The sequence below is a fragment of the Diorhabda carinulata genome, chromosome 6, assembly GCF_026250575.1.
Source record: "Diorhabda carinulata isolate Delta chromosome 6, icDioCari1.1, whole genome shotgun sequence".
Lineage (NCBI taxonomy): Eukaryota > Metazoa > Arthropoda > Insecta > Coleoptera > Chrysomelidae > Diorhabda > Diorhabda carinulata.
In genome coordinates, this window is record NC_079465.1 from 3,611,001 (window position 1) to 3,629,434 (window position 18,434).

Here is an 18,434-nt window from a genome sequence, read left to right on the forward strand (position 1 = left end):
AAGCGGCCTAGTAACACATACATAAGAAAATATATATTAATTTCACATACAATTAATTAATTTGATTGTAACTGCTTATCAATACACAATATAAAACATAATGGATGTGAGGAAGGTCAAGTTTTTTTCGCTTTTATGACATTCGTAACGTAAACAAAATTAAGATGAATCTTAGACTTACTGTCTCCATTATTTAGATAATTTTGTTGACAATGAGATATTTTTGAGTGGATTTCAATCAAATTCATTACAAAAATTATTTCGTAATATAAAATTATTGATAAACCAAACCGTGGCGCCTTTTATTTACAGGATGATTGTAAATGAGTCAGTGATATTTTGTATTGTGCCTTATTGGTAAAATAACATTTTAAACTGAATAAACGTGTATATTTTGAAAACATTGGAGTTTATAAATAATTGTTGTATTAGAGCAAAAAGTTCAGTAATTGAACTTGCGTTATAAATATAACTTATAACGGCTCTGTTCAAATTCTCTAGGTTAATGATCATTTAAAATAAGGGAGTTATTTCACACGACTATACACCTAACCTATAACGATATAAATAATTAGTAATTATATTGAAAATATATATTTCCACACAGTATCACATTCAGTAAACAAATATTTACAAATTCAAATATTTTTAGTCATTTAAACATAAGTTTATAACATAATTGGTGGCAAATGTATCTATATCTATACATTCCATTGTGATATGCATATTTTCCAGACATGATAAGAATACAATTATTAGTTGAATTATTAGTTTTTAGAAATATAAATGAGTCCATGTATATGTCCTTAATATTGTCTAAGTGTAAGTAATTTCAAACTTAAAAACATTATATTTGCATTCCTTGATATACATTATGTCATGAATTGACGCCATATTGAGTATGTTCCACTTGAAGACCGCAATGCAATTGTTTTTCAACGTTATATATATTATATGATTATTTATGGTAAGTTTGTAAGTTTAAATTATTACAAAATGGAATTCTAAATGGTTTTTCATATATATATATATATATATATATATATATATATATATATATATATATATATATATATATATATATATATTTATCTGTGGCTTTGATCCCTGTATACATGCGGGGAAATCGTGTTTAGCAATTAGAACTTGCGCGTAACAAAGACGAATAGAAAGAGAAGAAATTCCATTCTAAAAAATACTATGAAAACTTATCTGAAATCATTCTGAGATAAGCAACACAGAGGCAGAAATAAAAAGAAGTAACTAAAATTGTTTTTTAATTGTAAAACTAAAAAAAAATTATGAATGAAATTGTCCAACTGACAATTCGGTGTTGCCGTTTATCTTATAGAAGAATCATGGCTATGAAAAATAATAACAGATTTTCTTGTATAAAATAATTATTAGAGATGCAGATATGGTCAAATGATGCTTTTTAATTCCAAATATTTCTCGGAAGTCTAGATAAGATTACAATTTATCTATTGTTTAGACGGTAGATTATTCAAACCCATATATGTAATACTCTTATGTGGACAGTTGGTATGGGAAAAAACGTCCCTACGCTACGGTACCGACAATATTCATTTTCTCTCTCGTTCCAGACACTTTATGTATACTGCTCATGCTCTAGAACGCGCAGAACCGAGTTGGAACCTCGGAGAATAGAGAAATCGTTGCCATTCTATATTCCTTAGTCGGAACAAATTTATAGAATTATTACATATATGAATCAAACTAAATTAAAATAAAAATATTTTTATTTGCGGGTCTATTCCCAATCAGCGGTCTTTCAAAATTGTCGTTTATAGTTAGCTCCGTTCTGAACTTTTAGTCACAAATCCGTATTCACATATAGTCACATAAATTCTTTCAATTATTGATTACGAATCAGTCATAGAAACTCTAGGGTTTTTTGTTATAGGACTAAAAGTTTGGTTATGGGAAACGCATCAACATGGCAGACGCCTTGTTGCCATGGCTGCTGAATAGATGGAGCTTGCGTCGAGTCGCTCTGCCGGGGCCTCATGCACCCCAAGGATAGCAAGTGATAAAGTAGAAGTAAGTTATATATCTTCCACTTGTAGATATGTTACATTAGAAGACACTTTATCTATTCTATATTTTACTGTTTTAGCAGATTATGGCAAATCTTTGAAATTTTTCAGATTCATAGTTTATTTTTCAAATCACGGAATAAATCTGCACGTATAAAGCAAAGAACCGCATGTGGCTCGCGAGCTCAGTTAATCCGATCATAGTTTCCTAAAAGTCCTGTACAAATGCATAACCAAAGTAGGATGACTCATGCTATCTTTCTAATAAGTGCTGGCAACAGTATTTTATGACAGATATGACATTAGTAGCTTAAGTTTATAACACTAGACGGCGCCAATTTTATCAGAACAAATTACATTGTTATTAACTATAGGTAATCGGTGATTTACACCCTTAATTTTGTGTAAAGAAATAAAACACATTTTTATACATATATTTTTTATTCGTTAAAACAAAATGAACACAATGACTTTTCATGTGTGATATTATTTCTACATAATTATTTTTTATTCATTCAAATACAAATAATTAATTTTCATGTTTGATAAACATATTAAATTATTATTATCAAAATTAATTCTTATTTTTAAAAATATTTCAATACGAAAACATCGAAACAAAAATGGAAATTTAAATACAGCTCCATTTGAATTATCAGATAGGAAACATTTGCCCATTTATATTTAACTAACCACTACAGAAAAATGACAGAGACAATTTTCTTATTTAGTACACCTCTCATTAGAGGCTCTCCAAAATTTAAAAACCTTATAGTTCAATTAACAAAAATGAAAAGTTATCAAAACAAGTAGTCAATAGTGTGTTCGATATGAGTATGATGAATAGTTACAGAAATTAAAAATGAAATAAAAAAAAATGTCAAGATTTTCGAGATGTACATGACCTGCCAAAGTTGATATATTTTAAAAGAAACTCAATGATGGCTTCTAGATGAATATTTTTCTTTCTGTCTCTCCCTGGATTTACTTCTAGACGATCTGCTGTAAGAGCGCCTATGTCGTTTTGTTCTTGACCTAGACCTAGAACGTCTTCGTTTCCTAACAAAAAAGAGGATTTTTAAGTAAAATTCGTTACAAAAAATTGTTCAGCCTACTAACAAAAAAAAATAATCACTCGTATTAATAATAACCCAAATAATACACAGCTCCAGATCAGTACATCAGAAATTAATAAAATAAAATTAGTATATGGGAGAAACTCATTAAAATTCAAATCTAGAATATCACTTTATCTGAAGAAAAGAGTCTTCGATAAATGCTTATGATCAGCTATGACATAGTGGCGACAATTGGAAACTCAAGACCGAAATTACTAAGAAACTCCAGGATGCACAAAGATCAATGAAAAGCAACGTCCTAGGTACAAGAAAAAGGGATCGTAAGATAATAGAATGGATATAACAAAAGACTCAGATAATAGAAGTAATCCACAGAAGCAAATCTCTCAAATAGCAATGGGTGCGACACTTGAGCCCGACTCAAATGTTATGACCAGCCATGACATATGGAGGCGACACTTGGACACTAAAGACCGAAATTACTAAGAAACTCCTGGACACATAAAAATCAATGGACCACAACATGCTAGGTATAACCAAAAGAAATAATAGATGAGGAGTTTCTGTAGTGCAGTTTAGTTCAGTTTATAATAAATAGTCGTTGTGAAAAGACAGAAATAGATGTAATCAAAGAATTTAAATAAATTATTTAAATTAGTTTAGTATTAGTGAAAAGTGAATTATTAACAGTTAGTGTAGTGTAGAGTATTTAAATAAATTGAGAACGTAAGAGACAGTTTTTATAAATTCACCCCACAAATAGAAATTGTATAAAGAAAATAAGAAAAACACTACATTATATTAGTTAGTGGATAATTTAGTGAAGAGTTCAGTATATTTAATGTAAGTATATAAATAAATTAAGTAAGGAGCACCATTTGTATAAATGTATAGTATTATATATACTTTGTGTCTCCTATATACCTACCTGGGTACATCACTGTCGGAACTACTTGAACTACTACTACTTGAACTTGAAGAGCTCGACATTTTTCTATTTTTTCTTCCATCGATTTCTTGAAGTACTTTGTAAGTTTTCAACAATTTTTCCTTTTCTATTGCCTCACGTTTGGCTTTTTTCGCCTTTTCCAACATTTCACTTTCTTCTTTTGCTTTTTTTTGCTTCTCTTCCATTAACCTCTACAAAAACAAAACTCATTAATAACTCGATATTTTTTTTACCTGAACATATTTACCATTTCTTCTTTTTTCTTCAATTCCAACAAAGCCATCTTCTTGCGTAATATAAGCAACTTTCTATATTTCTCTTCCGCATCTTTATCTGCTTTAAAAACATCTTTATCTTTCTCTTCTTCTTTTTTCGATCTTGGTTTTTCTGAAGATTCAGTTCTCGATCTTTTCGATCTTTCTTTACTTCTCGATCTTCTAGATCTAGATGGAGAATTTGATCGCCTACGTATTTTGTCTCTTGATCTCGATCTTCTTAAAGATTTTGTGTGATCTCTAAAAAATAAAAATAATCAATATTAATAATAAGACTTAAAATAAATTTTATCACCTTCTTCTTTCTTTATCTCTTCTCCGTCTTTCGCTCTCTCTTCTTTTCCTTTCAATCATCTCATTACGCTTTTTTTCTTCGAATCTATCCCTATTATTCCTTCTTTTCACTTCAACAAAGCGACCGTTTCTTTCATATTTACTTTCGTTTATGTTCACAGGTTTCTCGGTTTCAAATTTGTTTCTTCCCCTTTTTTCCTCCACCTACAAAAATAACAACAAAAAATCGAAAAAGATGATTTAACAAAAAGACTTCAATTACCTTGCTGGACACCTGTGATGGAATTTGGACATTCTCATGTCCAGCTAATTGCATCAAACGCAGATTAACTCTGCCAAATCGATTATTCGGATTTTTATTGACAGTTCCAGCTTGAGAAAATTTCTGTGGTCTCTCGTTGCGTTGTTGTTGCTGCTGTTGTCTGTTGTTATAATTTAAATCACCTGTAGGCGGATCTTCACCAGTTTTTATTTGTACACCTGAAAAATATGAAAATTTCACAATTGTAATTGAATATTCGACATATATTTACCTAAAGCCATTGCTAAGAAGTCCGATCTCTTATTTATGGCTTCTGCTTCTATTTCTTCTTGTTCCACTTGTTCGATCTCTTTCTGGATATCTTCTTTGCTCTTGAATTTCCCATAAGATCCCGGTAAAGGATATTGTACTAAACTCGGTACCACTTTTTTATTATTATTACCAATCTGATTAAAATAATAGATATTAAAATTACATTCAAATTACCAATTTTTTTAATCTGTAATTTACCTTATTCTCATCTTCACTTTGATCTTCGTAATCCAATGCGTTGTAATCTACACCTTTATCTTTATTTCCACTCAAATGTTTTGGATATTCAGCTTGAGGCGTAAGGGATTTCTGATAATTAGGTATTTCGGGGGTACCACTCCGACGATCCAACGATTTTTCTTCTCTATTATCAAGTTTCTTACGTTGAGCTTCCAATTTGTGGAGATCTGACATTTTAATGACACGAGATTCTTCTTTGCGCCAATGAATCGGCGTACCGCTACGAGATCGGCTACGTGAAGGCGTTCGGAATCTCTAAACACACAAAAACAAACTCAACGTTTAATAATTAATCAGATGATTAAACTTACAAATTTTCCTCGTCCTTTTATTATCCTGCCACTTTTTGACTTCATAGTTCTCCCTCTCCTATTAAAATTTGATCCCCAATCTCGTTTATTTCCTCTATTGTTTCTCTCTTTCCCTTCTGAAACCGATTAGATTGATATTTTTCCATTTATTGTTAAATGCAAAAAAAATGGACACTCTATTTTGTTAAATATATTATAAACTATGAATTTTTAATTTAAGTTGAGAATTGGTTAATTATAGGTTCTTTTACAAAACCTTCCACAAAAAATAATTTTTTGTTATTAACAAAAAAAATACAAAATAAAGAAAAAAAACAAGACTTTATCTGTCATTTAGGTTTTCAGACAAGTTATATCATTCTAACAGCGAGTATTTCTCCCTCTGCTACAGCAAATGGCTCTAACCCTGTCAGGCATTGAAAAAAATAAATTTCAAACGTACTCCACCAGTATAACATCCCCTTCTTCGTGGATAGCAACTTGGATTTATTTAATCGAGTCTAATCTGTGAATAAATTGCTCTACAGTCTAAGCAGTGTTAATACAATTCCATGTTCCCCCAGTCTCTGCTTTATGGTGTTTGAGTATACACATGTGGTTCGTGGCCCAAACCTCAGAAGTTGTTAAATATCAGTGTCTCAATCTATCAGCCCTCCAATTGTGACCACCAGTTTTCCCGAAACGCCGGAGTACATTGTGAATGGTAGACTTTGCTACCCTAAGGGTTTCTGTAATGTGTCCGGTCTTCTCTTGCCAAGATATCATGCCGGGCTATATCTACATTTGAAAGAACCATTATTTCAGATCAAAATTGACAAAACCATGTCTATTAATGATACTAAAGGCTTGGTTAATAAAAGGAAGATGTTATCTAACAGTCTGCAAATGCTGAAGGGATAGATTCAATGAATTTAGACCCTACATTCTTTGTAATAACCAGATTACATACAAAAACAAACACTTAATACAAAAAATATGATTGTGTCCAGTTTTTTTGGTGCCAAGTGTATTATTTAGAAAAAAATAACTTGATATACCTTTTCTATTTTTTCTATTGTCATTTTTATCATCCCTTTGATTGTCTCCTCTCATCAAGAACTTGTTTGTAGGAACCTCTGGTATATCATCAGGATTTATGTTTGAAACCATTGCTAGAGGATGAGGTTCGAATACTTCACCTTCCTCTGCTTCTTCATCAGATTTTTCTCCTTTTCTAGAAAAACAAACAGCCCATCATAAATGAACTACTATTCTTCATTAAGTATTACAAGCTGAAACTTATAGAAACATACTAACTCTTGTTTTCTATTTTTTCTCTCTTTTTTCTTATCCTTCTTTTGCTTCTTTTTGGATTTCTTTTCTTCCTTCTCATCTTTTTCTTCAGATTTCTTATCTTTCTTGACTAATAAATGAAGTTGTATTAGTACGTGATCTAACATTATATAACTAACAGTATTTGTATACTAAATACACTGTTAATACTACCACTACAGAAACGCTCACAATTACACTGAAGTATGAAGATGATAACTTGGTTATTGAAACGCGAGTCATACAGTGTAATTGTTTAATGTTGGTGTAGTGATAGTGTAAACAGTGTGTTCAGTATGAATATCACCAAAGGTACCAAAAAACTTTTTATTTGAATAATTTGTGATTGTTAAAATATTTACCTTTGACTTGTCTCACCAACTCCCCACACTTCACAATCTTGGCGTCTTGTAAGGGCCTGCTATTTGCATCAACTGGTAAAGCCTCTATCTGCCTGACTAATTCCACTCCACTTATAACCCTTCCAAAAACCACATGAACACTGTGAAAGGATTACATATTGGAGAAAAAATGTCAAAGAAGGACTATACACATTTGAAGAAAATATAATTCAAAGTATATAGTCCTTAATTCAATGGAGATGATCAACTTACTTGTCTAGATGGGGCGCCGGTTGCGTTGTACTATAACACAAAAATTGACAAGATATGATCAGCGTAGCCTTGTACTATGGTGCACAGGAGTAGAGCTACATACATGACAAAATAATACCTTTCTGTAACATTTACTTAGCTTTTATTGAGTTAGGTTTACAATTATTGAGATGATATTTTCAAGTGCTAAGACCATAAGACCAAAGGTAAACTGATAGTTATAAATAAAAAATTTGTTATAAAACTGCTGAAATAAAAAAATAGTACTGATTGGAATTAGAAGACTAAGAAATTCCATCAGTTGATACATTTTTTCAATACCTTACTAAAATATTAAGTAAAACCAATGAAAAGTCTTAGTATACATTCTCGAATATTTGATTTTTTTTCTTATGACGAATACTTACATGAAAAATTGCGACCCATTAGTGTCTTTTCCTCGATTCGCCATTGACAAAAGCAACGGCTGATCATGTTTGAGAGTGAAATTTTCATCTGTAAAAAATATTTTATTAGAAATTGTTATTAGTTAAAAAAAACTTGATTTACCTTCAAATGTGCCTCCATATATACTTTCCCCACCAGTGCCATTTCCATTAGAGAAATCTCCTCCTTGTATGATAAAATCTTTAACCACGCGATGAAAAATAACATCCTATAAGAGTATACTTCTCTTATATTTCACGAAATAACATATATCTTTGTATTTGCTTACCTTATAATGTAGAGGCTTCTGGGTTTCTTCACCCACACCTTTTTCACCTGTACATAAAGCTCTAAAATTTTCACAAGTCTTTGGTGCTATATCCGAAAACAGTTCGAAAACCACTCTTCCACTATTAATACCGCCAATCGACACATCGAAAAAACATCTAGCTCGTTGAACTGGAGCTTCTCGTGATGGGTCCTCGTCTGCCATATTTTACTACTAAAATATTTACTCACCTAAGTCGAAAACGGAATAAATTGTTAACCAAATTTGGATTAAACACTCAATTAAACTCAATATATTTATAATCAAAATGTTAACATTGTCGTTGCGGAAAAAGACGACATGTCATATTGTTAATCATAATACATACAGTTACAGAGTTTGACAGTTCAAAGCACAGAACAGTAATAATATGACACTTAATTTTCCAACGATAACGCCACACAGCTTAAGGCGAATTCACACCAACGGGCACAGTCAGATCAGGTCACGGTCAGAGACAGTCAAGTCCGCTGCCTCTGGATCTCAATGAAAGTGTACGGTAGTGCCCGCCAGTAAGAACACTCTCATTAAGATCCCCAGGTAGCAAACTTGACTGTCTCTGACTGTGCCCGTTGATGTGAATCCGCCTTTATAGACATTTTAGTTCCGTTCCTTAATTATTTTCATTGACGTAGTTCTTTTCGGAAACTATAATCGGATTACCTGATCATGCTCTGAATGTTCGATCAATTTCATTGTTGTTCAAAAACTGATAAAGTTAATCGGGTTGTATCATTGAATTAAAAGTACCTTAAATTCAATGGTTCGTATTCATATGCAGAGTGCCCAACTTAGTGGTTTTTCCCCCAAACTTAGAGGGAGAAATGTGGGATGGGACGTTTTTAGGGATATGTTTATAACTTCAAATATCGATACATAACATTCTAAAGAATAGATTGCATAATAGAATATCGATTGAAATGCTGCGAAATATGATTACGGTTCGATCCAAACTGCAACGGAATAGTGAATCATGCACATTCAATGTAAATATATATGATTTTAAAAAATCAGAATGTAAAAAAAATGATTTGTTACTTGAAGTTTTCGATAATGTATTAATTAAAAAATGATGTTGCCGAATGAAATTATTTACTAATTGTTTGAAATTTATTATTTGTTTATTGAAGTTTTCGATAATATATTAATTAAAAAATTATGTTGCCGAATGAAATTATTTACTAATTGTTTGAAATTTATTATTTGTTTAATGATATTAGTTTTAATGTTATTTAGTTAAACATATTTAATTATTTATTTTATAACCACTAATAAGTTCGGTTTTAGTAATGATGTAGATGCCAAGAATAGTGAAATATGCTATAATTTGTTCCTGCTAATTATAAATCAATAATTATTTACAACTCTTCTAATAGACTATGTGAAATAGATTTTTTAATACAATTTCAATTTTATTTTACATAAATCCAAATAATAAAAATAATAATTACAACTAAAAATTTTTATTATTTAATAAATTATAATGATCATCAGTTATACAAATTACGAAAATGAATTGATAAATTTTTTAATTTCTTCATTTTGCTTCACCATATCTATGCCCTTATTTGTCCATTCTTTAGTTGTGTATGGTAGATCAGATAAAAATTTAAAAGTAACCAAGACACCAGCATTCCAACTTTCTTTCACAACAGACGACAATACATCACTTTCAGGCAATTTGGGCAACTAAAAAATTTTTATCAAAAAAAAATGTAAGGAATATTTTGAGTAATAAGACGTACCTCATATGGAATTTGTGCAGTAACCTGTTCCACATAAGGAGTGGCAACTTCTTTGATCTTTGGATAGACTTTAACACTTTCATTGCTTGGTTTCCAGATGCCTTGCTCGTTAATATAGTATACAGCTGCCGTAGCAACTCCTGCTTTGATTGCAAATCTAAAAAAAATAAATAAAATATGTTATGTAAGAAATAGTGCACAAAGTTTATACGAGCTAATTACTGAATACGAAGACGGCTTGAAATATTTAATAAAGCGGAACATTTTTACAGAAACTTCAAACTTTTACGTATTGTAGTCATTGTTTTCTACACTTACTTGATCATTATGATTATATTTTTTATACTTGTTTAACCTAAAATAAGTTCAATTTCTTCTTCTATTTTTATCGATGCCTTGGAACTACTACCGATTTGAGAATTGCTTCCATCCGTCATTTTCCCATCTTGTCATACCTATTTATTTATTTATATAAATCTCGTTGTGGTGGCAACAACGTATCTAAATATAACCTAGTTATGAATAAAAGTTTAATGTGTGTATATCAATTGTAAATTAATATAAAAAAATGAATGATAATATTATATCTGAGTTGGGAAAAGCTGCCGAAGTTATAATGGTAAGTATTGATAAATAATGGGAGATAAAAGTATAAAAAAAATGTTTCAGGCGCCTCCGAACGTTGTGTCCAACGAACAAAGACATCTTGCGGAAAGTATATTTTTAAATTTCAGAAAAAGCAAATCCCCTTACGGTATTTGTAGAGAAATTTTAGAAAAATCTCAGAATGAATATGTACTATTTGAAGCAGCAGAAGTGCTTAAAAGTGCTATTATAAGAGAATGGTCATTTTTATTTGATGATGACAAAACTTCTATTAGACAATACTTGTTCCAATATATTACTACAAAATCGTTACCGCCTTTTGTAAGAGATAGAATTTTGCAAGTTATTGCTATTATAGTTAAAAGGGCAAGTATAGATGATGGAGGTAGAGAGAGGGCAAATATATTGAAAGAAGTTGAAAACCTTATTGTTAATGCTGAACCTCAAAAAGTGAGTCAATTTGATGATAGTTAATTGCATTTGTATTTATATATTATTATCATTTGTTGTAGAAAATTTTAGGTTGTAATATAATATTAAATCTAATGCAAGAATATGCAACAACAGTAAAATCAACAGATGTAGGACTTCCTTGGGAAGTTCATTTCAAAGCAAAGAAACAATTTGAAGCTACAGATTTGAAGAGAATTTTTCAGTTCTGCATATACCTTTTATCAGAAGTAGTGAAAAATGATCCACCATATTCAGATACCTTGTTGGAATTAACAAGACATTTGTTAAAGATAACTGAAACTGTTCTCACTTGGGGCTATGTTTCACCAATTCATATCCTTTTATATAATCATAACATTTTGAATAAACTTTGCAATGTTATTTATTTAGGATAATTTTGAGTACTTTCCTTAATTCCTGTGCACTACCCAAAAGACTGATTGGCATCTATGAGTCATTGTATGAAGCAGATTCGGCACCAGCTTTAAAATTGAATTCATCGTGGTCTGAAATTATGTTAAATCCGGAAATGCTTCGATTGATGTTTCAGATTTATTGGAAAATAAGAGACATTGACCAATTGGCTCATCATTCTTTAAACTGCTTAGTTCAATTGGCATCTTTGAACGGAGGTATTCTACCTACAGATGAGTCTAGATTGGAATATCTACATTCATATTTAATGGCATTTTTCAATCTGGTATCCAAGTAAGTACTAAACACTTAGTCAGTCTCACCATGCATCAGAAATGCTAGTGTTAGATGCATATATTATTGTAATAAATATTAACACTTCATGATTCTAAATCTAAGATCTGAATTGATTTCAACATTTAATACTGTAACTGCTTTCCATTTACATAAAAACTCAGATTAATCTCACTTTTCACATCATAACTGAATTCAATGCCTGTCCCTTTTTTAATCTTACAATTGAGACGTTTTTACCAGCAATAGACCATGTGCTTTTTTGAGTTTGTGAACTCAGATTGAAAGTGTTTTTAGTATTTATTTACTCTCTTTCTATTCGTGGGGTAAATTAATAAATACTCTCTCTCATGTTCTTAATTTATTTAAACACTACAATATATTTAGCTTATAATAATTCAATTATAAATATCACTTAAATAATTTATGCAATTACTTTTACTAATTCGTTCTTTTCACTACGACTATTTATTTAAAACTAAATAAAAGTTCTAGAACAAAAATAAATAAATAAATAGACTTTCCTAGAAATTATTTAGAAGAAATACTGTAAATAAACCGCCATTTTATTTTTAGTATAACTATAAAAAACAAAGAATCATTAGGTATATCAAATATAGTAAAGAAATTGATTGTATTTTATGTACACGATATTGCAAAGCTACCAGACAACATGAAAGATACTTTATTAGATGAATTTACAAGGATAACATGTCATTTATGTGACGGTGCTACAATAGAGGAAGCGGTAAATAAAAAAAATCAACAATAGTGAATGAATAATAACATATTAATCTTGTAGAATAGCGAAGAAGACAGATTTTTCACCGATGCTTTTGACAACATGTTAGATGCTTGGACAAATTTATTACAAGAATTCACACATTCTTATTTAGAAAGTAAATTTCAGGAATGTGCTAAACAAGTTTTTAATAAATATGTACAATGTCATTTGTGCCCTCCTGATGGATGTAGGAAACTTGGTAATGATACTGAAGATATAGAAGATGATGAGGATAATGATAGAATTAAATATAAGGAGCAGTTACAGGTGATAGGGATGTTTGGTAGGGTTGTGCCGGCGCATTCTCTGTCAGTTTTGTATAAGTAAGTAGTTTGAAGCAAATAATATCAAAATTGTGATGATTTTTTTCGTTTATAGACTTCTCGAAGATCGTATTAGTAAATTTGTGAATCATTTACAAACGATGCAAATTCGAGCAATGAACGTAGCAGAAGCGGATACATTAAACAATCTATTTGAAGATATGCATTGGACGATTCTCATATCTGGTCACATACTTTGTATGGATAGTGATGGGGAAACTCCTATGATTCCTTCGGAGATAATGCAGTACTCTATAGGTTTGTATAATAAATGTAATTTTTACTTTTTTGCTTACAAAAGTTTTTTAGATCAATATAATAGACAGGAATCTACTTTGAATGCTACGATGGCTGCAATAATCGCTTTAGAATCTAAAGTAGCCATTCCAGAAAACTTTGAACAATGCGATCATGTTGTAAGAATACTTTTCAATATAATGAAGCTTTGTACAATTGAAGATTACGCAGCTTCGGTGAAATTGGGCCAATTTATGAGTCCAGAAGTGGGATCTAGTGTTATGTGGTTCTTAAAACGATGGTGCCTTTCTTATTTATTACCTGTTGAAAATTATTATCAAGAGGTAGGTTAGACTGTTTAGAAAACATTAGACATAATAGATTCTATTTATTTTCAGTTGAGTCCGACGTTAATAGGATGTTTGGGGAAAGATACAGATGGTGCTAGGTTAATTGTGTGCTATGTATTGTCAAAAATCCAGTCGAATTTGTATCATTTCCAAACTGAACCAGTGTTGTTGAAAGATACAGTGGAACTATTCTGTGATATAGTCTGCGTTAAACAAAAGTAAGCAGACTACATGTTTGATTTATTAATTATTATAATTATAATATTGTTTTTCTAGTTTTGTACATTTGTAAACCTTTGTTTTATTTATTTATCAAATTTGTTTACAATCTATTTCTAAGTGAAACAATAAGTAAATCGTTGGTGAATGCAGAAAAATGACTTGTGGAGTAGAACCCTGTGGTTTTCCTTCATAATTGTCTACTTTATGAAAGTATCACAAAACACGCATGAAAAATAGGTACATCAAAGTTGGCTAAAAGATAACAGCTAACATAGAGGACATTTCTTACCTAAAACTTCTGATCCATATGTTAAAATATGCTAGTGATGGCATGCGGGGTAAATCTTTTGAGACTACATCAGATAGTAGGTATTAAAATTAGTTTTTTGGTTGATTGGGATGAGACTGAAGTCTTTTATTGTACATTTCACCACAAACAGTCTAAATTTTTTCATTCTATTCCGATTATTTTTGTAAATACAGGGTATCAATATTGTTTCTGGTTTTTCACCTCAAATTTGTGGTACTGCCATTTTAAACTTCTACATCTTCCTTAACAGCACCCATAGTACAGTTTTGATTTTTTTCTTCCTACCTAAATATATTGAGAACAGTTCTTTGAATTATGACTCTTATATTTTGGATATTTTGGCTTGAGTGATTTTTTATATGTACCTACGACATTTTTTGAATTTCAACCACACACATTAGTTGTGACATCCTGTATATTTCAAACTATTGATAATACTTGTTCAAGTATATTCTCTATCGATTTTTGATGAATCAATCTATAAATTTTTCTTTTTATCTCTATTATTGTTCAGATACCAAATTTCAAAGTTGATTATTATTTTTGTATATGCCTTTATTTAAGTCAAATTTTATTTTTTGTATTTTTTTTAGATCTGCCCAAATAGTAAAAACGGAAAGTATGCGCAACCTCATAAAACTATTTGGACAATTGGAACCTGGTACTCTACCTCCTAACATAATCAGGGGCCTCTGCAAGGGATTCGTTTTAGCGGGAGTAGCATTACATACAAGAAACTTTTCAGCAGATGCTCAATCGACGATGAACGAATATTACGAACTAATCCTAACACCTCTACAACAACGTTTCAAAAGCCTTACTAGCCAAGCTGATTTCACCAGCATATGCCATCAAGAAAAAATACAAAAAATAGTAATTGATTTACTAGAAGCGTTTATAGGTATAGTGAAAGGTTCCTTGATGCCGAGCTCGACTACACTGTTTCATTTCTTAGCACCGATATTGAGCGAACTACCAGTTTTCATCACTGTCTACAATAATTATCAAGTCATAGTCCAACTTATCCTAGAACTTTTCGGACAGTGTGCTAAGTACATGCTGTGCTATTTATCACCTTTAGATAGCAAAAGGTTGTACGAAAGTTCGTTGGCTACGGTCCAAGCGTACGCTAAATGTAACCAAGGTAGATTTACGACTGAATCTTTCGCGGAAGAAAGTAGTTTTCAAGATCTAGCTCTCATTTTAGATCTGTTGACATTCATATTATCGAAAGATTGTTTCGATTTATGTACAGATACTAATAACGAAGAGATAAACGTTACGGCTTCGGACATATCTTTATTCGGTTTAAATTTCATAATGCCTCTAATGACCATGGATTTACTTAAATATCCTAGTTTGTGTGCTCAATATTACAGATTGTTGGTACTAATCAATGATATATACCCGGAGAAAATATGTAACCTACCACCGGAACTTCTTAATACTTTATTAAGATCTATAGAACTTGGTTTAACTAATTTCGGTTCTGATATAGTACAAGCCTGTTTGGATTTTATACAAGGTATGGCTACTTATACGTTCAGACATAGTTTAATGGAAACTCCTTTCGGACAAGCTATAAGACCTTTTTTAAAAACAGTCATGGATTTAACTTTATCACATCAAATTAATACTGATTCAACTTATTACGCAAGTAATTGTATTTACGCCCTGATGTGTTGTTTTCAAGACGATTATAAAATGTTAGTGCAGAGTTTGATACAGATGCAGACTGATCCGATGACCGCAGAAAGACTTGCAGCAGCTTTCAATAATTTGGTTATGAACGTCGATATGACTTGCGATAGATCGCCTAAATTGAAATTTAGAGATAATTTTGATAAGTTTATAGCTAACGTTCACGGTTTTTTGTTAGTTAAGTAGTTTTAGTTCTATACGGGAAATTATTTTGCTTAGGTTATTTATCGTGCATGAAAGAAACAATGTTTTTTTAAGTTCGTATTTAAAACTTTTGTATGATTCTATTTATACATTTTTTTTTTATATTTCTTACTGGCTTTCGGTTTATTTAAGATACCAACAATGGTACTGTCAAGTTGTGTCACTCGAGACAAGTTTACACATTTATTAAAAAGAAACCGTTCAAGCTAGATCATCCAAATCAACGTTATATTTTGGAACTGTGTCTATACTACGATACCCATTACATAAAACAAGCAGAAATGAAACACTTAAATATATATAATTTTTTTTTCAAGTTACCCTCACAGTGCCTATATTGTGTTGAAACTCAAATATGTCAATCGTGTTTCAGTCTTGAGACATAAAAAATCATTTTTAAAAAATATATCGAGCATTTTGAAAAAGTAGTTTTTTTTATTAAGAAAAACTGCATTTTTTAATACTACTGTTTTATTATGTAACAAAAGTACAAAAGTTTTTGAAAAGATAAACAAAAAACATTCTTTGGTAAGCTATCTGTAGATAGATATAAGAATTAAATAAAAAAGGAACTTTCCGAGGAACTGAAAAAGTATATCTGCCGCGATGAATAGATACTCTGATAATATTTGTGTTACCTCGACATCTGTAATATCTTCAATCTCAGAAGAAATGAATATTTTTTTTGTAACTTGCTTTCTGGCACATAAAGCTATACGCGAGTACAAAATTGGGCTTTGTTGCAGTTATTTTTCCTATAAACTTTTTTAAAATGTGGAGCTTGGTATGAAAATTCCACTAAAACGAAGTCTACGGTCTTCAGTTCTGCTGGATTTACCTCATCGACATCCCTGTCAGAAAAAATTTTCATTAAATTCGAGATCTTCTTCATGTGACGAATCATCAGAATCTTTGTAGGTCCTGATTCTTTGTTAAGTTAATGGTGCTGCGTTTACAACATTCTTACTTAGATCGGGTAATTCTTCTTTAATGTTTTCTTGGATTGTATCGCTAATATTGACATTTTAAATGCTTTTTCCTGGTTCTAACTGAATTTTTTTTCTTCTTACAGTGGTTGAGATTTTACTGGAATAAAGATTGCTTAGAAATAATGTACCCTGAGTTTTCAGCTTCGAAGGGTTCTTCTAAATTGGGTGGAAACTTTTCCGGCATATTTGTTTTATTTATTGGGTAAATTCCAGAAGCGCGGATTAGGTTGTTTGATGTTCTATTATTCTCGTTAAGTTTTTCCAAACATTTTTTCAATAATAATTAGCTAGAAATGCACTTATCCCATTGTTGAAGCTATGACTGGAATCATTTATGATACAATGTTGTATCAAAACATCCATGTATGGCTTTAAATGGAAAATTTGACTGTGAATCATCTGCGTGAACAGCCTATAAAATAAGTGGTTTGTGTGCTACTCTCAGTTGTAATATCAATATAGAATATTATTCGTTCTTAACTGATCAATTTTCATTATTGACTTGAAGATCTCATTGAATTGTTGAGGCACGAATAAATATATGATTTAATGAGTGGACTAATTGCTCAAAGTATTGTGTAATATCTATAAAACTTTCGGAGTAAAAAAAATCATTACTAGTGGTAAGATAACAATTTTTTATATGAAATTTCTTCATTGTCATAATTATTATTTGTTATAAAGTTGACTAAAAACTGATCGTTGTAGTTATTTTGAAAAGTATTCAGTGTTTTTCAATTTTAAACGTACCTCATATAAATTATAATCAAATTTGGATAATATTGAATTGCATTTTGTAAAATCTCCATCTATAACAAAAATAAATCTATATTTTTATTTGGTTTTATTTATTAAAAAAGTCATACTGGATGACCCAAATGTGTCGAGCTGTTTTACGATGCAACTGTTTTGAAACAAACGTTACAAACCAGTTGATCTCGAATGAAACTAGTTTGCAATGACACAGTCTAATCATATTGTGGTATAAAAGGAAATGGGGAAGGTGACCATCTAGCCCAATCAGTAAACAACCAGGACTCTATCCAAATAAACAAAGTTTCTTGTCATGTCATGACAAAAAAATCAAACAATCATAAATCAATTTCAATGCCTCAACTGACACGAGTAGAATTTGTTCGTGTGTTGCAATTTTTGGCATACTCTCCGTTCTGTTACTGCCTCAAATTGTAAGTATATACCCACGATTTTATATCATACTATTTGCTCCTATAATTCCCAATAATAATCTCAACAAAACTCCCGAAAATGAATTTTTGATGCAGGTATGATTTCCACTTGGAAGTCAGTTGGTTACTAGCTTCATTTCACTGCGTCCACGATGCA

The 18,434-nt window shown here is 30.8% G+C and overlaps 3 protein-coding genes and 1 long non-coding RNA gene across 5 annotated transcripts; 2 read left to right on the forward strand and 2 right to left on the reverse strand.

The window, feature by feature from the left end:
• Window positions 1–770: 770 nt before the first annotated feature.
• Window positions 771–2,481, forward strand: LOC130895301 (uncharacterized). Its single transcript, XR_009059454.1, has 3 exons — window positions 771–822; window positions 1,925–2,061; window positions 2,169–2,481. It is a non-coding gene; the product is annotated as an uncharacterized LOC130895301 (long non-coding RNA).
• Window positions 2,480–8,792, reverse strand: LOC130895298 (peptidyl-prolyl cis-trans isomerase G). Its single transcript, XM_057802522.1, has 15 exons — window positions 8,420–8,792; window positions 8,254–8,359; window positions 8,112–8,199; window positions 7,705–7,734; window positions 7,453–7,592; window positions 7,076–7,181; window positions 6,817–6,992; window positions 5,780–5,895; window positions 5,427–5,723; window positions 5,188–5,362; window positions 4,917–5,134; window positions 4,656–4,858; window positions 4,333–4,600; window positions 4,065–4,276; window positions 2,480–3,116 (listed from the first exon to the last, which is right to left on the reverse strand). Exons 1-15 carry the CDS (start codon window positions 8,621–8,623, stop codon window positions 2,993–2,995), a joined length of 2,463 nt encoding a protein of 820 aa, XP_057658505.1. The 5' UTR covers window positions 8,624–8,792; the 3' UTR covers window positions 2,480–2,992.
• Window positions 8,793–9,905: 1,113 nt separating this feature from the next.
• On the reverse strand, window positions 9,906–10,644 carry LOC130895299 (MICOS complex subunit MIC13 homolog QIL1). Of its 2 annotated transcripts, none has more exons than XM_057802524.1 (3): window positions 10,522–10,644; window positions 10,204–10,360; window positions 9,906–10,147 (listed from the first exon to the last, which is right to left on the reverse strand). In XM_057802524.1, exons 1-3 carry the CDS (start codon window positions 10,527–10,529, stop codon window positions 9,962–9,964), a joined length of 351 nt encoding a protein of 116 aa, XP_057658507.1. In that variant the 5' UTR covers window positions 10,530–10,644; the 3' UTR covers window positions 9,906–9,961. The 2 variants fall into 2 exon arrangements, with proteins under 2 accessions (XP_057658507.1, XP_057658506.1); XM_057802523.1 differs by having other exon boundaries at window positions 10,415–10,531.
• A 46-nt stretch (window positions 10,645–10,690) lies between these two features.
• On the forward strand, window positions 10,691–17,927 carry LOC130895253 (exportin-4-like). The gene is made up of 10 exons (XM_057802469.1): window positions 10,691–10,822; window positions 10,873–11,259; window positions 11,322–11,594; window positions 11,687–11,970; window positions 12,547–12,718; window positions 12,773–13,077; window positions 13,133–13,335; window positions 13,387–13,658; window positions 13,713–13,882; window positions 14,790–17,927. Exons 1-10 carry the CDS (start codon window positions 10,772–10,774, stop codon window positions 16,081–16,083), a joined length of 3,411 nt encoding a protein of 1,136 aa, XP_057658452.1. The 5' UTR covers window positions 10,691–10,771; the 3' UTR covers window positions 16,084–17,927.
• The last annotated feature ends 507 nt before the right edge of the window (window positions 17,928–18,434 follow it).